Genomic DNA, 24,684 nt, shown 5'->3' with positions numbered 1-24,684 from the left:
AGAAGACGGGAACAGGCAGAATAGTTAAATTGAGAGCACTAATTAAGTAATCAGTGCACACAAATTATTAATTCAAGAGCAAGAATTAGTTTTTTTTTCCTCTCAGGATCTGCAAATAACTGACTGTAGAAGAAACAAACAAACAAAAAACAAGTCAGATATTTTGCCTGATGGAGGTCTGAGGACTAAAAAAGTGAGTGTAAGTGATCAACAGTGTGTGTGGTTTTTATGTCTTAAAATATAAATTGTAAGTTGTGAAAGAAGTATTTGATTAGCTTTAAATCAGCTTTAAAAACTGTGTCAGTTGAAGTTGGCAGAAAATGCTTGGTTAGATTTTTACGCTTGTCTATGTATCTATATCAGATATATCCTGAATTAAACCATAATTTTATCAGTTTTATACAATATTTTGTTTGGATGATGTTCTTTTATCAGTTTGTGTTGACAAAACATTAAAAAAATTATACATTTGAAAGGTTAAGCTTATTTTTCTGAGTGATCAATAAAAGTTTTTTTTGTAGAAAACCTGCTTATAAACGGCAAATGTGTCAAAAAAGTGCTAAAATGTAGTAATCATATTTATCTACGCTGTGTTGAAGACATCCAACCCTACATCCAGACATAAATAATTCTGAACAGACAAAAACAAAAAAAGTCTCAACGTTGATTTAGTAAAATTTAATTTATCTACAATTATTCCTCCATACAGGCATACAGACCGATAAATTCTTTATTCATTTCAATGTGGCTCATAAATTGATAAGTTACACAATATCATACAGAAGCTGGATGCCAGTACTGGACAAAAAGTTGCAAAAATATCCTTTTTGTCTTTACATGTTTTCTGTCTTGTTTTTGCAGCATATTGTAGAGCAGTTAGGTGTCGTCAGAATGAAATGGAACAACTGTGAGTGTTGAAATACTGTAACACGCTGAACTCGAACTCGGGGAGGGTGTTGATGAATTCAGAGCGCAGGGTGTGATGGCACAGTTGACACGTTGCCGGGGTGATTTTAGCGTGAGAGGACTCGGGCGCGTCGAGAGCAGTGGAGCAGGACAGAGAAAGCAAACCTGACGGGCTCACCAGCATGTTTACCATAACATGACAATAATATCAAATCTGTTTATAGGTGCATATTTTGCTACATTTTAAATCCTCTGCTCTAAATTTTCCAGATGACTTGAGTGTTAAAATTAACCTACAGTAGCGTTGTTTTTTTTTTTCTTAATTATAAACTATATGACAATACATTACAATAAACACAAGACTGGTAAAATCCATCCCAAACTGAAGGTAAAAGTCGCGGAGATGAACGCACTGATGAGTTTAAATCTTTTCACTGAAAGCTGAATCACTGGAAAGAAATCTTGGACAACAAAAAACTCCAACAAACAAACAAACAAACATGTACATGTGATGTGAACGTGAGGTGAAGAAGAAGGAAAAAAAAAAAAATGAAGATAGCGTGGCAGCTGAGAAAGAGAAACCGCTTCAAATATTAGTCCTATCTTTTCAGTTTCTCATCTGTGTTTCTGCAAAGTCTTTTCTTGCCTGCTGTCAGGCACATTTCCATCTCTTTCCCGTTTCGTTCCTTCAGTGTTTTTCTTAGTCCTCGTCTTCTTCGTCCTCCTCGTCCTCGTCCTCGTCCGTTTGGTCCCTGGCGTCGAGGTCGTCTTCATCTTCCACCTGTAAGGAAAGTGTCACAGTCTAACTAAAGCAAAAACACACAGAACACAGCTGAGTGGTCTGCACACAAATCCAGGTTTTGTAGCTATTCTGCACGAAGCTCACTACTCACGACAGGTTTACAGCTCAGATAAACTGGAAACAGACCTGAAGATTATTAAAACTAAAGAACAACTATTTACACCACCACACAAGTGTTCTTGTATTTACAGTCAGAGAGGAACACAAAATGAATGACTGCAGGTGTGTAGTTTCCTTTTTTCCACTTTTGCAGTTTTAGTTCCATTTTCAGTGTCCTTCTACTGTCCAGATGAGAAACACTTTGGGTTGATAAAACTGTTGATTAATTACGACTGTGCACTCACAGCAATCAGCTTTATGAGCAGCAGTGAGTGGTGCCTCTCAGGCTACATACAGCATATGTTGCCTGAGAGCAAGACTGCAGGAACTATTCAGGGCTGAAAACAGTACTTCCACCTTTTTTGAATGTTTTCAGATAAAAAACATTTTGCCACGTAACCCCGGAAATCACGACATGACGTGAATTCTCGTGCGTGACTGTATCCGAGCAGAAACGACGTCCTGCAAAAACAGCTGACCTTGCTAATTTATGATGCAATCTACACAGAAAAGGTAAAGAAACTGATGAAAACACTAAAATTTGGATGAGAGATGGAGATGAGTGAACTTCAAAGTGAAGTAAACTTCAGTTCTGATCAGTAACAGGATGCTGCACTTTTTCAGTTTCTTTACCATTTTCAGTCAGTTTTTTTTGTTAATGTACTTTCTGATGGTCACACACGTCCTGTTGTCAACAAGCTTAATAACAGTCGTAAGACAGCGACTTGAAAAGGTCAAAAGGAAACAATTAAAATGATTAAACACCTTGCAATCCCTCTTAATTTTGGCACATGGTTTTGATTTTTGGCTTTTTAAATTTGAAGTTTAAATCACAATTTAGACATTTGATTGATAGTTTAAGTCCAATTTTTAGTTACATTTCTGTTTTGTTTTTTATGTTTTTTGAGTTGGGTTAGCTTCTCTACTCCTGTATTTTACTGTCATTTAATCAGCCTGCTGTAACATTCCCGTCACTTATGTCAAGACCTTCTCAGCAGGGTTGATCAAGTCAAGAAGTAAACTCTTTCAGCAATCCTAACATAATGGCTGGAGTTAAAACTGGAATTTGTCCTGATAGATTTAAAACACAGTATTGATGGTTTGTCTACCGTCTCTCCCAGGTCCTTGAGTCTCTGTTTGAGGCTGTGGATCTTCTGGTCCTGGTCTGCCAGCAGCATAAGCAGGTCGTCCTGCTCCTTCTTGGACTCCTGCACCTCTGTTTGCAGCTTTGCTTTCTCTGTCTGCAGGATGGCAACCGTGCTGGTTGCTGAAGCCAGCTGCTGCTCCAGCTCCGACCGGCCCTTCGACAGACTGCTCGCCTCCTCCTGAGACAGAGAGGAGAACGGAGAAGAGAGAGGAGGAGGAGGAGACAGTAGCAGGTGCTGATTAGAAAGAGCCACAAGTACAAAAGATGCAGGACAATATTGAGACAGATCTTCTACACACCTTGAGTCTTTCTGTCTCAGACGTCTGTGCTGCGAGTCTGCTCTCTAGGTCTGCCATCTTGGCGGCGTCTAATGAGCCGTCACTGCTGTCAACTGCATCCGAAGGCTGAGAGAAAACATAGAGGAGTTAATTAATCGAGAATCTGTTTAGCGTGATATTATTATTCGGCATTGGTGTCATGTTTGTATGTTTTTTGTTACCCCTGCTTCAGCTCTTCTGAGCAGGTCTTGTCTCTCTGTCTTCAGCTGGCTGATCTCTGCTGACTGGGACTGGACCTGAGTCCTCAGAGCCTCCAACTCCTGGAACAAACAACAAATTCAACACAAACACTTACATCAATTCATCAACTGAAAATAAGAAATACGTTTTACAGTTACAGTCTTAAGAATAATGTTGGCAATATTCTGTATTTCTCTTTTTGTCAGAGACTCCAAAACAAACCAAGAATCAATTGATTCTACTATCAAGTATCATCTGTATATCCAGTATCTGATATATCTTACTACTCTGTCATAGAGCATCATTGTGTCCCAAAAACTATTAAAGACACACCTAGGACTAAAACAAACTATTATTTTCATTATCGATTAAACCAACGATTATTTTCTTGATTAATTGATATTTTAGTTTGGCTCATGTCCAATCTACTGTAGACAGTCAACAGGGGGCGATCAAGATGTTTTGGATTCACTTTTGGAGAGCTGTCATGACATCCATATTTATGTAGTCAATGTTTGTGACCCATTTCTAAAGGTTTACATCTTCAGAAGGAACCAATAAGGTAACCTGACACACCAGATGGTTTGTTTCACAGAACCATCTGAGAAGTCGTCCTTGGAAACTGTTTGGAAAAGGGCAGTATTCAAAAAATATTTGGCAGGTGATTGGATGAACCACCTGTCTATCACTGTCTATCACGGGTTATTGCTTCTCCCTGTCGTCACACCTAAACCATGCCGTAGCTGCCAGTAGTTCTAGGACGCTGATTGGGCTGAGCCACTGGTGGTTCAGCAGGAGGCCTGACAAGATGGATTCACCTGTGATCTTGCAAATCCAGCTGCCTTGCAAGGTAACCAATAAGGTTTGGGGCTGGGAGCCAAAAAGGTCAGAGAAGTATTGAAAGACGCATTGTTGAGTTTTGGTCTTTTCATGGGATTTTGTTGACATCAGAAAAACATAGAACAATGCCAACCTTAACCTTTAACACATACATGCATTAGAGAAAAAAAGACGGGTCAGTTTTATGCTCTTTAGAAAGAAAGTGTACATCGATGAATCCCACCTTGAGTAGTTCTGTGTTGTCTGATCCTGACCCTGCTGTTCCTTCTGCTGTCTGTGCCGCCTCCGACCTCTACAGTTAAACACAATCAAAAAGACAGCATTTGTGACAAGATGAAATTAAAACTTCAGAAACAGTTCTAACTGTAAGACTGTCTTCAGAACCAACACATGCTCTCAATTAGAGCTGCAACTAACAATTAATTTCGCAATGAAGTGATGAATCATTTTATCTATAAACTGTCAGAAAGGTTGTGAAACATGCCGCCAGTTTCCAAAAGCACAGCGTGACGTCTTCAAGTGTCCAAAACCCAAAGATATTCAGTTTACAGACATAAAACAGAGAAAAGACTTAACTGAAAAGTTGGAAGCAGTGAACGTTTGGAAAATGTGACTTAAACGATTGATTGATTATTAAAATAGCTGCCGTTTCATTTTCTGTCACTTGACTAATTCATTAACTCTTACAGCTCTGCTTTCAGTACATGTGTCGTTAACAAAATACAGCTGGAAGTTTATTTGTTGTTGCTGTTCTTGTTAGGAATTTGGTTGGTTTGTTGCCACAGGCAACCACTTCTGTAGTACTGTAACTGTGATGTTGTTTCACAGCTCTGAAGGTGTGGTTGGAGGGTGTTATGTCATCTATTATTCAAAGTCTACCTGTGGTGTATAAGTGTTCTCTGTGTCTGATCGGCCTGAATAAAATTACACATAATTCCTGTAATAACAACAACAACAATAATAATAATAACAGAAAACAGAGACGACTTGGGAGGCAGTTTGCACACATTAGTTTATACTCTGGTGGTTGAACAATGACCCCTGCTGCTGTTTGAGTTTAAATAAACAGACACACATACAGGTACGACAAGAACTTCTGGGCCCCCTGAAAACAGCTTTAAACAATAAATATCATAACCACGGTCTGTTCCATAATCTGCTTTGGGCACCAAAAACATCATTTCTTTAGGCTTTTTGTTCTGTATGACACTCACATGGATGTCTACAGTACTAACCAGGGTGTTGATGATTGCGTCTTTGTCACCAAGTTGTGTCTGAAGGAGTGAGTGTTGCTTGCGGAGCTCCTCCACCTCTTCTCGAAGCTGTGTGAGCTCTTCTGTCTGCAGCCCGTTGACCTGGGAGCCGTCTCCCTGGCTGTTGGACTGACTCTGGTTGTCCTTACCTGGATTCATGAGCACATGCAGGATTAAAAATGGCAGATTCAACAGGAAATGAGATATAAATGTTGATGTTACTCCTCTATTGAGGATCATAAGGTATGTACTGACATACACAATACAAAACAAGTTACTGTTTTTCTTACTATGGAGTTTTAATGCACTTTGTAAATGTTGCTTTGGACAAAAGCGTCTTACAAATGATTGTAATATAATTTAAGGTACGTTAAAGGAACTATTTTGAGGACTGTAAGGTACTGTGCTGCAAATAATCATATTAAGATAGTTTAGATAATTTGTTTCAGTTAGTCTCTTCACAGCATTTAGAGTTTTAGCCATCATGCCATGTAGTTATGATAACATTTGACCTGTTATCTAAATTAGATATGTCATTGTGAGAGCTCTGCTGCTCACAGAGAGAAACGAGGAAACTACACGAGCAATCCGACAGGTTTCCAGTTCAACCACATTGTCTTGACTACTCAAATGTTATATTATAAACATGCCTTACATTTTCCTCCTTCATAGTTCAAGTCTGAGCAACTTTATTTACTGTGATGTTGCATAAATACAAAGTAAGAACACACAGATGATTACTGATGACACTGATGATCTTTTGCGTTCAGCTTTATTTTCACTTCTAAAAAAATGGTTTACCTGATAAAGTTAAACTGTAGCCTTGTTTAAAGGAATTATTGAACATTTTGGATAATACACATACTATGTCTTCTAGATGAGATAGATGAGAAGATCGATATCATTCTCATGTCTGTACATCAAGTACAGAGTCAGAGTCGGGTTATGGTTAGCCTAGCTTAGCATAAGACTGGAAACAAACAGCTAGCTTTGCTATCTCCAAGCTTAAAAAATAAGCCTGCCAACACCTTTAAAGTTTATTTGTTTAATCTTTACACAAACTATTATGTAAAAGTGACAATTTGTTGTTTTAGGGGACGTTACAGTACATGCTGGAAATATTTTATGGTAAACAACAGTTTATCTGTCAGCCCAAGCAGTGTCTGTGGCTACAGTGCCGGTTGCCAGATATGAGTTACATGAAGTCACTGCATCCGACTGATGTTTGACAAGAAATATTTACAACACGCAGACCCCTAAAACACCTAAAAATTGTCTTTTTCATAATAATGTTTGTGAAAGAGAGGAAGAAAGCTTATTTCACTTAATGTTGAACTCTTCCTTTAAACTGTCCTTGCTGTGTTATAAAACTGTATCTAACGATGTCGCTGCATGTTACCGTCACCCCATATCTCAGTAATAAAGCAGTAAAATGTTATCTAACTAAAACTATGAACAGACCCTGTTAAGTAATGTATTGTTAATGAACACTGGTTCCACCGTGTGTAATGATTTCTGTTCCTCCTTGACGAAACCAAACACATGTTATCAGTTGACCGATGATGAGATGGACTTACCTAATTTCAGTTTGAGGATGTTGTACTGGTCTTTGTGCTGCTGGATCTGAGACAGCTGCTGGGTGATTGTAGTCTGCATCTGTTCCTTCTGAGATGACATTGAATCTACCTGCTCTTTCAGCTCCTGGATCTGAGCATCCTGAGCATCAAACAATCAAAACAAAACCATCAAACAAGAGAGAACATTGAAAAAGAGCCACGCATCACTTGATGGTATCTGTATTCGGTCTGTTTACCTGCTCTCTGATCAGCTCTTTGTATTGAGTTACAATGTTGTCATGTTGCTCCAACGTCTTCTTCACCTCCTCCTCCTTCTTCTCCTCTTCACTGGACTTGTGAACTGCTTTGGTTATCACACCTGTTTAGAGTAGAGGTTGAAATCATTCATTAAACCCCCGAGAAACTGTTACTATCATGATAAATTTAAACATCCCTGACTGGATGTCAAGAAAAAGTCGCTGACTGACCCTCCAGTTCTTTCACCAGCTTGGTGAACTCGTGGTCAAACAGCATCTGCTCTGGCGACGGGAAGACAGGTTGTGGCTTCTGGGCCGCCCGGGAGTACAGCTCATGCTTTGTGATGAAACCGAGCTTCTCTACAAAGTTTTCTTTTCCAATCCGCTTCTCAATCAGCTGCTTTAACTTCTCTCTAAAGGAGGACAGAGAGGACAGGGAAGACTTTAAACAGGGCACCGTTTGTGTTCACATGGTTTAAGCAACTTATCTTTCCACACTTCTGGACGTAACCTGATTTCTGAAATGGCAGGTAAAAAAAAAAGAAACCTTGTTTGCTTTATCAGGTTAATGGATTCAAAGAGCTCTGGTTACTTTTCAATGTATATGCTTGTACAGATAAACGAAGTACGTGTGCATTACTACACAGAATGTATCACTACAGCAGCAGAGTATCTGTGTGTTGTGTCAGAAATAATTCAATCCAAACTCACTGTCACAAAACTGTATTGATCTGTTATAAACTGGCAAATCAAAGACTGAATAAGCAAAAGCAGAGCAGTTAACTCTTTGCTTAACTCAAATGTGCAACACAAGGAGAAGAAGTGCATAAGTAGCAGAACTGCAACGATTAATTGATTGACAGAAAACTAACTGGCAACTATTTTAAAAAGCGAATAATCGTTTCAGTCATTTTTCAATGACAGTGAATTTTAATATTTTGAGGTTTTTCAAGCAAAAAAGCAAAACATTTGATCATTCCAGGCTCTAAACTGTAAGAACTGCAGGAAAAATAGGAGTGGCAATAATTCTTGCATGATGTTTTTGTTATTTAGTTATTATTATCACTTACTTGGTGTAGTTCTCCAGTGAGTTGTCATTGTAATAAATGCAGATGCCGAGAAGCAGCGCACACAGACCCTGAACCAGCCTTTCATCCTCTCCCAGGTTCTCTGAGATCTGTGCCGTCAGCTGCAGGAGTCACTGAGTCAAGGATTTATTAAACACAGATGGGCTTCAGAATCATAAACCACTTTTAGCCAGAAACTGGAATATGATGTTCCTGTTCTCTGTAATGAGAAAATCATCCACAGGCATCCAAATACAGAACATCTCAGTATGAATAACTATCAGGCATGTGAGGACATCAGTGTAGAAATGGATGGATAGGACTGACCTGAATAATGACACTTCAACATCATTGCTGTTGTGTGCTGTCTGTTAGTTCAAATTGTTGACACAGGTTACGAATCACACAGATCTTAATCTGAATGACAAGATTCACCTGAATTCCTGAAAAGTTACATTTTGATAAAACAGGGTCCTTTGTTAATGTCAGTTTTAGATTTAGATGCATGTTGAAGATATAGCAGCTTGAAAAATGATAACTATATAGCTAGTTAGAGTCAATTAAGTTTATGTCAGTTTATGTCTTCTAGTGACTTTATAAGTAGGCTTTAGCTACTTTCCAGTATAAAATGGTTGGCAACACTGGTTACAACACAGACATTTGCAGTAATGAAAATGGCCGATGGCTTGTGAGGTGCTTCAAGGATACGAAGGGAACGTTTTCCTGATTGTGTAGAAAGTGTGTGACAGCTATCGGACAGTTGTTGATCCACGTGCACAGCAGCATGAGGAGGCCGACCCTGGTCTGCACTTTGCTGCCCTGTTGAACACAACAGAAAACACAAGAGATGTCTACAAATACTTCTTGAATGACAGTAAAATCTGCTTACAATGGCCTCATGTAAGCTGAACAGATAATATTTTAGAGTCTGATATTTTAAATAAATGAAAAAGTTGAGTTTAGAAGAACCAGATGTTACATATGTGAGGTTATGTAAGTCACGGCATGTGATCATAATTAGATTTATAATCCTGGTCATGGAAAATTTGATGACGTCTAGTTTGTGACATTTCATAATCAAAAATGTTCTGCATTTGCAGAACGTGACACAAAAGAACAAATCCAACAAAATTATTGCCATAGAAAGTGAAAAAGGGAGGCTGATAAAATAGCAAAGAGAAATATATGACTATGACTTGGTGTTATTTTATTCTGACATTTTAAGGGGTAAAATCTTGAATTTGACTTCCAGATTAACAAAAGTAACAAACTGATTAAGTAAAACCTTCACTTCAATCACATTAATCATTAGTAGTTAATTAGTTTATCACAAACAAAAAAACTGGGACACAGTTCAAATGAAAACATTCAGATATTCAAACGAGGTTAGGTTGACCAGAGCATGCAGTCCTGTAATAAGAAACCAAAGTTCTTAAAGCATCAAAAATAGTTACGTTCAGCCTTCAGGTAAACCACAAGTTCACAATTTTCAATTTTTTGTAGTTTGCTCATTCTGCAAGTAACTGATGACTTTTGATCAAAGAAACTGAAACTGTAATTGAAAATCGTTTCCGGCTATCAGCACATGCAAAGCAAAACCCACTAAATGTGCTTTTTAGAAATGACAAAAATAACTGTAATAAATAAAAATATGATCATGCATTTCCATGAAAACAAATTGAGGAACAGGTTAAGAAAAATTTAAGATCTACAACAACTTGGACTTTCTTTCCTCTTTACGAAACAGGAAAAAACTTTAACGGTCATACATTCATTGTCAACATTATTTATCTCAGTCAATTGTAGAAAAAAAAAAAAAGATGGTTTTCATGGAGTCGGGATGTGAGTTAATGAAAATAAATACAGATTGGGACACAGTGCAGAGGCGAGTAGAAGCTATAAACTCTACACTGTAGTTGAAGGCTGCTAATAAGCTGGTGCATTAACGTTTAATGCACAACATGCTTTACGAAGAGCAGATCTCTACTCCTGAAGTAAAATAAAGAAATGCCAAAACTGAGCAAATATGGGAGATCTGAGCGATGAAGGAGTGGGCAAAAACTTTTCAGCATATCAGCATTACAAAGACTTACAAAATCACCTTTTCAGATTTAGTCTCCAAATGTGACGTAATGCAAAAATGAAGAAGAAAACAAAAGAAAGGAAAATGACCACAAGTATTAATTGAACAAACATTGGCCTCAGCAAAGAAAATTATACTGTATTTCTGTTTATGTGTGTTTGGGTGGATGAATGTGGTTAAAACTACAGTCTAACAGTTATTAGATGAAAAGATTTATTACTGAATTGTCACTAGTTGCTGAAGCTTTTAATATGAACAGTGGTGGGAGAAGTATTTAGATTTTTACTTAAGTAAAAGTAACAATATCACAGTGTAGAAATAGTCTGTTACAAGTAAAAGTACTGAATTCAAAATTGTACTTATAATTACTTATAGATACTTATTGTTTCTAGCAAGTATAAGCATCAAAATATACTCAGAGTACCAATAGTGCTCATTATGCAGAGTTGCCAATTTCAGAATCATATACAGTGTATTACTAGATAATAACTATGGATGCATTAATGAGTAAGTATCATTTTAAAAAGGCGCTTTTAGACTGTGTGACAACAATGATCATGCATTGCGTGTCACGTTGCGCGAGACTACCTAAGATAAGATCATAGTCACAATCAGTCAGAATATGTGGTGAACCGTAGCGCTGTGATGTAAATAGAAAACAGTATATGAAAGCAGAGTCACGTCATCAGCTCCCAGCATCCATCCGTGCGACTCTGATGTTGTGAAAATGCAGCAAAGTCACACAAACTTCTTTTTTGTTTCACATTCATCATTTTGTGTTTTTGTGTGCCATGGACATATTAAGGGGAACGAGTGTTTTCCCCCTTACACATTATTCAAAAAAATGCGCTTAGGAAATATCATGTCAGCCAGTATAGTCTGTATCATTTCATGTCATATTCTGATTGGTTTGTTTGTAGACGTTTGTTGTAGCGGCAGTCTCGTTGTGAGAATTTTATCTTCATTCCTCAGGCTGTCTTTGGTCGCCACAGCTCCAAATGGGTCGTCGGTGGACATGAGCACCGTTTTGAACTGACAAACAAAGATTTCACCACGTTTCTCTCACGATAGTCAACTTTTGTCTCAGACTGTCCAAAATCGCACAGTGTAAAGGGGCCTTAATGTTGTAGCTGGTTAAGGTGGCTGATTGTAACTACTTTATAGGTATATTATAGCTTGGTCTATGATATAACATCAGAATTTATTAGTTTATTATATTGTGTAACAATAATTTGAATCTGCAAAGTAACTAAAGCTGTCAGATAAATGTGGTGGAGTGAAAAGTACAATATTTGCTTCTAAAAGTCAGTGAGATTTTACTCCTTTCACCATGAATGAGCAGCACTTCTATTCCAAGCAAGAAGCAAAATCACGAGCTTCTTCACCTTCAGGCTCAGCTCCCTCCTCACTACAACAATCCAGTTTAACATCTGCACTCTGCTGATTCCACAACAATCCACCTGTCAACCTCCTGCTCCATGTTCCCCTCTCTCATGAACCTGAGATAGTTGGGGCAACAACTTGCTCCAAACCTGACAGGGGCAATTCACTGTTTTCCAGCAGAGTGCAATCCCCAACAAGAAGTGAAACCCACATCTCAAGAGCCCGTTTCCATAACCAGCGAGGCTACTGCCAGACTAACACCTGTTGGTAACCAGATCCAGGTAAGTTCAACCCCCAAAATGCCACCACAAAGAATGGTTCATAGTCTGGCACCTAAACCGATTATTTGCCTTGAAAGACCCAACCAGGAGTCTTTGCCCCTGACAACACAGCTCCTAGGGACATAGGAGCATAAAAATCTCTACACCACAACAAATATGGCAGTTCTTGGAAGTTATTCCAAAGGGAAAGTGTAGAAATGGGAATATGTGTTAAGATCTTTGAGCTCTGTTTGATAGTTTCCTCTCTCCTAATGTCAACATGGACTGAAAGTAATTCTCATCATGTCACAGACAAACAAACAGGTCTGGTTTATGAAAACCCCCAAGTAGCCTTGATAAAAAGGTGCCTCAAAGACACTTCCTTGTATATATTGTAAAGACTGAATCATTGCTCCCACTGTTATCTTGCAGAGGATGTAGAAACCCATGTGACACATTTGTCAACTGATAGCGAGGAGTTTCACCAGCAGAGCGCATGTAAGTTCATGCATTTAAGCAGATTGCAACAACCTCCCAGAGCAGAGTCTATGATGGCTGAAAAAGGAAGAATTTGCAACTCAAGAGGACGTTTAAAGAGGGCAGTGCAAACTGGTTTCCCCAGGAAACCATGAGGGTTTCATTATGACTGAATTTGAAGCATCTGAGCACAAAGTGGAAATTTAATATTCCTCATAAGTAAAAATTATAAAAAATCTTCTGGCACCTGCGTTGTGCATTTGTACGCAGGTGCACGTAAACAAGAGAACAAGACAAGAGTGTAGATGCCTCACTTGGACAGGAAAAGGCCCAAAAGTTGCTGCAGCGCACACTTCCTGACCAGATAGATAAGGGCTTGCAGCACAGCGAATAGTCCAAGGTCACAGTTAAAAAAGCGGGTGTTAGGATGATATCAGCAGAGATTAAACCACAAAAAAAACAAACAGCTGAACCTCTCTCGGGTGATCACTTGTGTACTTCCCCACATTCCAGTAGTGGACGCAGTGTGAGCACCTGGATCACAAGCCTCCAAATCTGTGGGGAGGAGTTCACCCGTGTAGCACCCTAATGAGGAAGAACTAGCCGTAGGTTAGGAGGGGGTAGGGGTGGGGTTTGGGTGGGGGTCAAAGAGTTACAAGGAAGCAAGATCCCCCAACACGTGGGCCAACAAAACCCCTACTACAGATGCCAAGCCAAAAAACACAGGACAGGTGCCGCCCAAACACAAAAACACACACTTTACTCACCCGTCGGTTGATCTTATCACCCTGCAAAACCACAATAATGTGACACTGTTCTTTTCACTGATGTTGACACTTAACCTTTGTCCATTTGTCAAAAAAAACAGTCCCGTTCTTAAACAATCCTCACTGCCCAGACACACATACTGTAGCCTATTAACATCTCCTCCATCTCAGCAGCACTGTTATTGGCCTACCTGGGACAGGATGTTGGTGCACTGCTGTAGCAAGGAGACAGGGGGCTTCCCCAGGCTGGTGGCGAGTTGAACCCTCAACAGTTGCTCCTTCTGGGTGAGGTTGTCTTGCAGGGCGTGAGCCAAGGCCACAGCGGCACACCAGTTGGACAGAGAGTCTGCTGAGAATAGGCCTCCGCACAGCAGCTGGCCGGCTGAGATGGAGTTGGCTGTGGGGAAAAAAATGAACAGATTGTTAATATGATTGTGAATATTGTGGCTAGAGCTGCAACTAACAATTATTTTAATTGATTAGTCAGACGATTATTTTCTCATTTTCTCTAAAAAATGTCAGAAAATAGTAAAAAAAAAAAAAAAAGTTAGATGTGTTCACACGTCTTGTTTTGTCTGACCAACAGTGAAAAACACAAAGATATTTAGTTTACAATGATATAAAACAGAGAAAAGCAGTATTGAGAAGCTGTAGCCAGTAAATGTTTGGCATTTTTGCCTGAACAAAATTATATAAAATATTAATCAATTATCTAAATAGTTGCCAATTAATTTTATGACATTTTGTCTATATGGTCAAATCTATAGATATAAGCCATTTAAAAACACAGATGAGCTGTAAATTGTGTCTATGCCACTTTAAATATTATTTTACACTTCAATCACTTGTGGAAAATTGATTTTGTGGCCTTTATTTGTGTGTAACATGATTCTCATATGCTCATAAATTATGCTATTTCCTTTTTCCTGCATCACATTATGTAGATTAGCCTGCCAGTGTTTTAAATATATAGAATCAAAAGCCACTAAGAAAATCTGCAAGCAGTGATGTCGTTCACTCTTCAAGGGGAACTTCTATTAATTGTTGAGGTGGAAGTAGGAAGCTTAAAAAAGAGACTTATGTTGATTCTGAGATTCTGTATTTGACGCCTCTGGTACAAAGTCTGATAAGAAAAACAAAAACAATTGATAATGTCACTTATAAAGTTCGCAGCTTGGTGTAACTGACCATCAATGGTGGAGGGCAGCAGTGTAGCCACTATCTCTCCCTGTCCTTTCTGGTTTTTGTAGAGAAAACACTGGAAGCAGTAGAGGACTGCGCAGCGAAGCACAAATGGTTGTCTCTCATTGACCATGGACATGAGCAGGACCACAATGGCTGGTCTATGGATCGATGAAGAAGAAGAGAAGAAGAGATCAGCGATGACGTAACGGAGTTTACTTTCAGATGGATAGAAGACATCTCGGTGTGCGTTGGTTGTGTCTCACCTTGGTGGGTTTGAAGGAGCATTGACGGAAGCGAAGTAGTCCTGGTTGACCTGTGAGCCCCTGATGACCTCTGATACAGTGTTAATGGTCTGAAAACAAGCAGCCAGAACACAGTTTGTCTCAAAGTTACTGAGCCTGGGGTGAGCAACTATTCTCTGTAGTGGGTTTTTACTTTAAGTGTTATTGTGATTACCTCAGTGAGGATGTCGGCAGGCACACCGGTGGCCATGAGGATGGTACACAGCTGCTGCAGCAGGCCACACTGGTACATGGACTTCTGACAGCTGGCTGTAGCTCCTGGAGAGTTCACTGGAGACACCATGACTCGCACCAGCTGGGATTAAGCCCAGAATATTGCAAGATTTTATTAACACAACATCCTAATGTTCAGTATGATGAATTGGTTATTGGAAAATTTGAGCAATAACTGAACATGACACGTTACCTGCAGCATGAGGTGGAGGTTGGTGACTTTTTGTGCCGACCAGCCGGAGTTATCATCACCGACCTCGAACCAGGGCTTCATTCTCTGGATGTAAGAGCCCTCCTTGAAGAAGTTCTGGTTGGAGCTGTTATTCTTTAGCAGGTTGAGCAACAGCAGCAAACAGTCCTCCACCACAATACCTGCACACAGGACACAGGATGGATGTCAAATATCACAAGATGGACAGTAATCTTAAATTATAGAAATGACTAAAGGCAAAACTGTATTTAAATTAAAGGCAATTCTGCACTGGAGATTTGAAACAATAAAAGTTCCAAATCTTTTTTTTTTTTTTTTACCTCCATCACTGCTGCCCTCTTCTGTGATGATATCGAGAAGACGCTCAAATGCGTTTTCAAATGCAACAATTTTCTGAATGGCCGCATTGCTTTTAGTCAGCTGTTGAAGCAACAACAGGCCCTGTTGGAAGATGAAAAACAGGTTGTCAGTCATCACATAACTATTTGGTTGTTGTAGTATTACATTTATATTTTACTGTCATATATCTGTATTCAACACTTTCAAAAAACTTCATGTTGTTTACTGTAAAATAGTAGCTTAAAACAGAAAAGAAAAGTACTCACATCATTGCGAATTACTTCTCGAGAGTCTGCCAACAGGTCCATCAGTCTGGAAACACCTGCAGATGGAAACAGACAAACAAAAGCTGATTAAATACTGGTTGAAGAAGATAGTTTGAGACAATTTGTTGATATAAAACTGAGTGTGAAAGTTTGATCTGACATTTCGTTGACCGTGTTGCTGCACTTGTTGCTGTGGAGGAGAAACTCACCCATGGGGCTGACCAGAATGATACCCTGCAGCTGGACTCCCTGGTTCTTCAGCAGAGCAGTCAACAGCTTCACCCCAGGCCAACGTACATGGAAGTCAAACTCCTAAAAATGAACATATGAATATGACGCAGTGTTCCAGACAAATAAGAAAGACATCTTGCTGCTGGACCAAAATCAGTACCTCCAACAGAGTGAGAAGCAGGGTCACATGTTCAGGGTCCTGGATGAACGTGTCTGTAAACTGGGCACCCAGGTCATCTGCCTGCTTCTGGGCATTCTCATCTGTGAAGGAAGATAGAAAGATGAAATTAGAAACTTCTGCAAGGAACACCACAGCGCGAGTCATCAGTCTAGTGAGGGAACCAGTTGGTTTGTTCATAGCAATCAGCCTGAGTTAGACAGCGATAATTACTGGATCTGCAAATTCTCAAAAACCTAAACCAGAGTGGTGATTTCGACTAATGACATTTATCGTGAATATTCATATCCGTCCAATAATTGTGCACATGCTCAGGGTGATATTGTGAACACGCCTTCTGGAAACATAGAGAGATATAAACAGATGAGGAGGCAGCTGGATGGGAGGGTGAACGGAGCTCAGTAGGGTTACTGTGAGGGAATCTACTGTTTATACACAGGAATAAACATTAAATAAGGGATGAGCTTTCAGTGTGACGAGCTGGTTAGGAACAGTACTGCACTCAAAAATAGGCATATTCCCAACCTACAAATCTGGGCAATCAGTGTAAAAAGAAAAAAAGAACACACACGTTTACTTTAGTCACTTTGAGGACATTACATTGACTTACATTCATTTCCTGGAGACTTGACCTAACCATAATCAGCTTTTTCCCAATTGGGGACACAGCTTTTGTCTCCAGTTAGACAAGCCAACTGGTCTTTAGTCTGAAATTTCTCTCTGAAAGTAGGTTATGTCAGAAACATGCACATGCACACACACAGATCCCAAGACTGTGTGTTGATTCCTGCTTTTCAAGGACTCGCAACTCTGTAGAATCCTCCCTTTAATTTGTTTTACTTGATAAGTAAAGTAAGTAAGAAAAAGCACAAAGTTTCTGAACTTTCTAAATGTTATTAAATAAACAACTAATTAAGGGATTATTCTACAGTGCTGCGAGTCCTTGGGAAGCAGAAACTTCCTATTTATCTGTCCAAAACTTCAGGGGTCTGTCACCCCAATTAAAAAAAATACCTCACTTACTTGTGACGGTATTTAGTAATGCAGATAGTTTTAATTGCCCATGTTTTGAGTTATTCAACTCTGAGATTTCAGCTTCCACACCATTAAAATAAAGATGATTGGAATTTCATATTATGGTGCTGAATAAATTTAAAGCTGCACTTATCAATATTTTTATATTAACAACTGATCAAATTACTGTGTGTAATGGACAGGTGTAGCTCATAGTGACGACCTCACAGAGAACTATCACCCGACTCCTCAGTTCCCCTCAGCTCTATGGAGCATTTTAGTGTCTTTCAGCCCCTTGTTTCGGTTTCTACAGCCCGCACATTTATTGTTTTGTTTCTGATAAACCCATGTTGGACTACCTGCTAAGCACCAATCAGCCAACAGACAAAGTTAGCGACTAGCTGGTGAACACAGTGGAGCACTTAGTGGCTAAAGAGCTAAATATTTCCCTCTGGAGTTGGTGGAGATCAAAAAATACGACTTCAAATGAATAATAAAATGAACAATAATGTCGCTACGTGTCTGCTCTTAATAAACAACTGTTTGCCAACACGTTCACCATATCAACTACTGTATATAAAGGTGATAATATGTCAATGTTTTGTTTACAACTTGTTCTGCTGGTCCACAAGGACAAAGATTTTTAAAAATATAACAGCGACATCATCTTTCAAAAAACTGCATCCTTGCCACAGTGAGTTATCCATGGATCTAAACACTTTGGCAAATGAAACCAAAACTATCTTCATGCTTATATACCACTAAAAGAAAGTAAGTAAATATATTTTTTTTTGTAATTTGGGTGAACTGACATTTAAAAACACTTAAGATGTCAACAAATCCATCATCAACAAGTCCAACATCAACAATCCAACTGCATAATTTCACCACAAGTGTGCAAAAAGGTATTAAAGGTATTAAAATGTGAGGAAACAAAGGAGCAATAAGAAATGACATATTAACAGACAGGTTCGGGCATGAGGTGGTATTAGTGAAGCGTTCTTGTTACCACCCAAAACACCTTCAAGTCACTTTTCCGGTGCCCACTGATTTTAGTGAAGTTAGTTATGTAGCAGCCTAACTACCGCACAGATAGCTTGATTTCAGTACTGACCAGGTATGGACACATTCTTATGCTTCCCTGAGACAGGGATAGAGGTTACTGCGTCTGCGAGGGCAGGGGGAGGAAGAGGAAGTTTAAAGCTTCACCCAAAAGCTAGCATTTGATTCTCATGAAGACATGCCATGAAAACAATCAACCAGCCTTGTACTTTAGCAGCTTTTTACAATCTGAACACTGTAAAAAGACTATTAATGCTCTCCTTTTCAACAGCTCAACCAAGAAGAACCTATGATTTGTGCGTGCTGCTGGTGGTTAAGGGGGGGGAGGGGAGCTGCATCATGCACAGTCAAAGAGTTTTACCTTCTGATTCATCTGTGGGGTTAAAACATGGAAGAGAAGAGAGAGACGAGAATCTTTATATAAAACAGACATAATCAGTGTATAGAGGAGGGGAATGCAAATTGACTGAAGTCCAATTAACATGAATTGAACTCATTTATACATGCAAACAGAACAATGGTTCAGTCAGTCAAGACCATTTACAGTAGCCATACAATTAGGAAGAATTATCTTCAAAAGGGTTTTAAAAAATTACTGAATGAATGAATGAATGAATGTATGAATAATGTTCTTTTCTTTTCTAATAACGGACACTTCAGGGTGAATTTTGTCATTTCTAATAATTCTCAGATTGCAATACCTTGTTCTTCCTCCTCATCATTGCAGATGATGTTGTAAAGCGTGTCCAAAGCATAGCCGAGGATTTCGGAGTCAGACCTGTTGATTTTTTTTTTTTTTTTTTTTTTAAAAAAAGGAGCAGAATGTTAACAAAACACAGGATTTATTGTTTACAAAACTTGAGTCAAATGAAATACTTGATAAAAAGTCTAAACATAGCTGCTACATGTTACTTTATAAGAACCTTGGGGGAAACAGAATGAGCACAAAGCTCTTTACAAGACAACATATACTAGACCTAAAAAACACAAATATAATAATTTTCACAGCAGACATTTTGCAAGAAAAACACAGGTGTTACTAATAAGGTCCGATCAATTCAAGTGTCCCAGATAGCCATGACAGCGAGCCAGCATGCACAGTAACAGGACCTGAAACTGAAGCAGCTAAATGGAACTGAAGCATTCTTCATTTTAATATTTACACCTGCATCAACATACCTGTCAGTTTGCAGTATGTTAATCAAGTGATCCATCGCCTGTGTGCCAACTTCCATGCGATATTTCTACAAAAGAGAATAATACTCATAAGATCGATGACACACTTCGGTTAGCACTTACAAGAAAAACTGAGAAATAAAAGGTATTTTAATACACAAACAAAAATAACACTGATGTGCTTTATATTGTATTTCTTATAAAAACACAGGAAGTCTACACACCTCTCTCTGTGTTTCAGACTAGTGCTGACCCCCCTACATGTTAACAGGCCACCCTGTGCCTCCTAAACCCCTTTTTCATGCCTGACAAACTCATTATTCATGGTTGGTGGAGCAGCCAGTAACAAAACTGTCCATGAGCAGAACTGAGAGGTGACTTGTTTGAGGCCCGTGTCAGTGACTAGTTCATGTTCATCAGCTTTATTCATGACCCCGATATTGATTGATTGTACATGTATGACAGCGCGACAGAGGAGAAAACATTCACAAATGTCCGCCATCCATTTACATCAATACAGGACAACACTGATTAAATTCCAGTGCTGTTTTCTCTTTGTTGACAGCTACTCCTGTATATTAAAAAAGGTTAATACACTTAACACGACTGCATAAAAAGTACAGAATCATCAGTAAATGTTGCTTGACATAAATCTCTACCAATCGTTCATATATTATTATTATGATTTTCTCCTCATTAATTACCTTGGAGAGGGACTTAAGTGCCCGGACAGCATCTCTGCGGTCTTCTAGGAGAGTTGAGGAGGCAACCCGGTCACACAATTTCTGGATCTGTCAACGGAGGAATCATTATTTATTTTGCTTGCATTTTCTGCCTCATATACAACATCTCTCAATACTTTTCCGACTTCTCTGCTCTGTCTGTGGCACTCCTTCTCCCTTCCCTCTTGAGACATAAATCTTTCAAATCTGGTCAGAAATCTATAGTTTCATTTTTTAAAGGCTCAGTAATTTCCTAAAACAGCAAACCCTGTAGTTTTTAGAAAACCTTACTCAAACAGGAATAAATAGTCCATTGGTTGGGGACAATTTTCAGACACAGATTAACACACATAAATGAGTATTTATCATTATGGTGTATGTGAGATTGAATGAAAATAAACTACAGTGCCCATGTTCATTGTAATAAAGGAACATGTCATCCGTATCAACTGTGTGGCTCACTGATGATGTTTTTTTTAAAAGATTCAGACAACAATGGAGGTTTATGGCACTGAGGAATGTGATATATCAGGCTTTGGCTACGCAGGCAATACTAATGAAGTGGAATCAAGTCATTGGCTGTTTAGGTCTTTTAATTAAATGTGTTGACAACAAGAGAAAATATCAAATATTACCTGCCTCGTCTTTTAAATACTACTAGTGATAGTGAAGACAGGAGTGACCCCTCTGCACTGAAACTTGTTTTTTGTTTTGGTTATTATTCCTTCAGTTGGATGTTTGAGCTTCACTGTGCAGAGTTTGACCCTGGAAGACTGTTTTCACCTTCATGTGCGAGAAAGTTTCCCTGTGCTGACTTTAAATCGTGCATACGAGCATTATTTTGGGACATCACAACTAGTTTGGAGCCAACTGTGATTTAAGACAAAAGTGTGATGGTGGAAACTTGAAGCCTCCAGCAGGTAAACACTGAAATTTGGACTTTGTAGTAGTAGGAGACATTTTGTGGCCAGTAGTTTACTTTTTGAAATGACCAATATTTGCACACTAGTAGATTTGGGATTATTCAATGAGGGAAAAGGAGTAGATGTAATTTTCAGAATATTTAACAAGATAATTGAACTTTTTTTTTTTTTTTTTTAAACAGACTAACTTATTTTTAAAGCTGAGTTTTTTTTATGTCTTAAAACAATTCTGGGGGGGGGGGGATCTTTAACACACTCACATACTCAGTTTCTGGATGAATGGACAAGCGGGTAAGCTGAGCTGTCAGAACAAGAATGTTTAGAGACAAAGATCTGTTTATGTGGTTATTATCCTTCTGCAATGCCAGCAAGACAACATGTCAAGGGAGCCCTGCATTCAATACTCCGCATGGTATTCATTTGCTACTGTGCATTAAGATGACGATTGTTTATAATAATTATACCCTGTGAGGATTTGCTGCTCGTCTGTTTAATATTACTGTAAACTGAATATCTCTGGGCTTTGGATGAAACAAGCAGATAGAGCAGCGAGCTCTTTTATTTTCAGTGTTTACTTTCAATGTTGGACTAGATGTTAATAGTCCCCTTCCAGTTAAAAATGTGTTTTTCTTACTGCTGCGTGACTGTGATGTTTGAACTTTATTGTGCAGAATGATGAATGTGCAGAGTTTGACACAAGAAAGCTGTTTTCAAATTAATCTGCTGAAAGTGAAAGTCTACTGATGAGCATGATTTTGGACATCATAACTAGTTTGGACCCAATCCTGGTCCAATATTCAACTTACACAAGTGTGATGTGGAAACATGAAGCCTCCAGTTCACAAACACTGAGAACTGACTTTTCAGTGAAACAGGAAACATCTTTGTCCAACAGTTAAACTCTTGAAATGAACAATATTTGCATATTTATACATTCTGGGTTTTTTAATGAGGAAGGACTGGCTGTCAATTTTAGGAATTTCTAACTAGTTAAGCTTTTTTTGTGGGAATCCAATATCAAGACACATATTATTATTCAAAGCAGAGTATTTTTACATGTCTTAAAGCATGTCTGGCGGGGATCTTTAATCAAGAAAACGATCATACGATGAACTAATTGTTAGTTACAGCACTACATGACAGTGAATAGTATATCAAGATGAAGGCCTGATTTTTATGTTGCAGAATAATTTATCTGCCTTTGATACCATTCATCACATTGGATATTTCTTTCTTTATTGTTGAAGGTTATTTGAATAAAAAAGATATTGTCGGATGGTGTTGATTAGCCAGCTGACAGCTGACACTCCTAATAGACAATTCTGTCTGTTTTATTCATTCATTCTTCTATTGATTAGCTACACGTAGCGAAGACAGCAGGTAAGTCAATCAGTCCTAATAGACTGCGGAGTGACAGATTTGCCAAGTTAGCTAATTAGCCTGTCTAGCTAAATGTTGTCATTCATTAAAGGAAGGCCCCTGTATCTTAACAAATTATTCTGGGTGATTTTTAGGAGAGATAACACATCATCTTTCAGTATAGAAACCCCACATGTGATATGATGACGTGTGTGTGGTCTCATTTTATCAGATACACAGAGGTGGAAAGCCGCAGCTAGCCTCAGCTAGCCTCAGCTAGCCGGACTGGTTTCCTACCGTCTCCGCTCCGGACGGCTGTGGCCCGGCTGCCTGCCCTCCCATCACTCCTCTGAAGAAGTTCATCTCTACAGACGTCCGCAGAAACCCTCAGACTCCCCTCTACGTGATTAGTGTGATAAATAATGTGAAAAGAAAGGAGAAAATAAAGAAACACAGTGATGATTTTTTCTACCAACCCCGGAACAACTCCACCAATGTGAGGGCGACACTGAGCATGCGCGCAGACGTGGCGATACGTGGCTGATCAGCACAGGAAGTGCAGCCACCTGATCAAATCTACCAGAGACTGTTTATAAAGTCTATGATATCTCTCTACTCTCACTTTTTATTATCACTTTGGAAAAAAATATTGTTTGGATTCACTGAATATGAGGGGAATCTCTGTTCATAGTTTTATTAATCTATTAATTTGCTTTCTATTTTGACCATATTTTATATTCACAAATCCAAATTCTTAACTTTTCAGATCTGACTGTCCATATCAAACAATACATTTCTCCAATATCTGAATGTACAAACAAAAAAGCTGTTCAAACGTATAACCACTGTAAGGTCTGCAAGATATTTATTCATTTATTTCATTTTATTTTTTTATTACAACCTTTAGACCCCTGGTGTGTTTGTGATTGTAGACTCAAGTTGTAAACAAGAGGTGCAGCCAGTTATTTAAAGGGAAAGAAAACTCATAATGACTGTGTGACAATATAACACAAAAGTAGAAAGAAAAAGTAATTAGTGTGAGAGCTGGGAAATGAATACACTAATTACATTTTCTTTGTATTTTTCTGCTATATTGTCACATAGAAAAGAAATTTTCTCCTTCACCCTTCCTCATCTCCTGTCTTCAATAATAATAATAAATAATAATAATAATACATTTAATTTGTACCACACTTTTAATTCATAGTGAATCTCAAAGTGCTACAGCATTAAAAACATTCAACACACAACATAAAGAAAATAAGAGTTCAAATGAAAAAGCCTTACTGGATAGAAAGGTTTTTAGGACTTTAAAAAAAAGAAAAAAAAAGAGTCTAGTGTCTGTGCTGTCGTCAGATGCCCTTGAATTTGTCGTGTTGTCTTGTCTCATGTTATTTTTCCAGTTAACTTCAGCTCATACTTCACATCACATCTGGAAATTGAATTGAAATGTATTGAAATAGATCCTCTGTGGATCCATTGGTTTCAGTGTTTTAGACAGTTGACGATTGTGACAGTTGACAGTTGATTATTATTTTGTTTCAAAAAGTAGTTAGAGTCATAGTAAATAATTACTAACACATTACCCAGCTAAGTCATTCAAACTTAGTCAATCAAACTTTATTTATTCGTACGGGTTAGTACAACTCTAAGTGCTTTACAGATGACAAGTCAAACAAACAATTGGGACTAATATATAAGACTAATATAAAGACTAATGCATGTGTGGACATAATAATAATAATAAAAACAATAAAATAGATCTAAAAAGAAATCAAATCATAATTAGACTGAAATGATAAAAAAGACAATGACAATTAAACACACTAAACACAATAAATACAATAAAATAAAATGATTAAATACAATAAATAACAGTAATAAAAAGGTAGGTTTTAAGTTTTAAGACATCAACACTTTCAGCTGCTTTCAGATCGTCAGGCAACACCTCTGAGCATAAAACCTTAAAGCAGATTCACTAAAGTAAAGTAGAAAAGTAAAACAAGTCAAACGAGACTTGTGCCACAGGACACGAGGGACCGCACTGCTTCATACATTGTGAGTATGTCAGACAAGTAGGTTTGTGTA

General features: G+C 38.4%; 1 protein-coding gene across 6 annotated transcripts; it reads right to left on the bottom strand.

The window, feature by feature from the left end:
- Nucleotides 1–663: 663 nt before the first annotated feature.
- Nucleotides 664–23,137, bottom strand: uso1 (USO1 vesicle transport factor). 6 transcript variants are annotated; one of them, XM_042391537.1, is made up of 27 exons: nt 22,894–23,137; nt 20,297–20,383; nt 19,596–19,660; nt 19,118–19,194; nt 18,778–18,789; nt 18,469–18,522; nt 16,323–16,423; nt 16,141–16,243; nt 15,932–15,987; nt 15,647–15,767; nt 15,309–15,487; nt 15,057–15,197; nt 14,864–14,952; nt 14,604–14,758; nt 13,607–13,812; nt 13,416–13,436; nt 9,154–9,264; nt 8,449–8,567; nt 7,610–7,791; nt 7,379–7,500; nt 7,143–7,281; nt 5,548–5,714; nt 4,536–4,604; nt 3,454–3,552; nt 3,254–3,358; nt 2,917–3,132; nt 664–1,687 (listed from the first exon to the last, which is right to left on the bottom strand). In XM_042391537.1, exons 1-27 carry the CDS (start codon nt 22,957–22,959, stop codon nt 1,607–1,609), a joined length of 2,943 nt encoding a protein of 980 aa, XP_042247471.1. In that variant the 5' UTR covers nt 22,960–23,137; the 3' UTR covers nt 664–1,606. The 6 variants fall into 6 exon arrangements, with proteins under 6 accessions (XP_042247471.1, XP_042247474.1, XP_042247472.1 ...); XM_042391540.1 differs by lacking the exon at nt 18,469–18,522; XM_042391538.1 differs by lacking the exon at nt 18,778–18,789.
- Nucleotides 23,138–24,684: the final 1,547 nt, after the last annotated feature.

This window comes from Thunnus maccoyii, chromosome 2, assembly GCF_910596095.1.
Source record: "Thunnus maccoyii chromosome 2, fThuMac1.1, whole genome shotgun sequence".
Classification (NCBI taxonomy): Eukaryota; Metazoa; Chordata; class Actinopteri; order Scombriformes; family Scombridae; genus Thunnus; species Thunnus maccoyii.
Note: the sequence above shows the minus strand (reverse complement) of the source record. Positions and strands in the feature narration are given on the sequence as shown.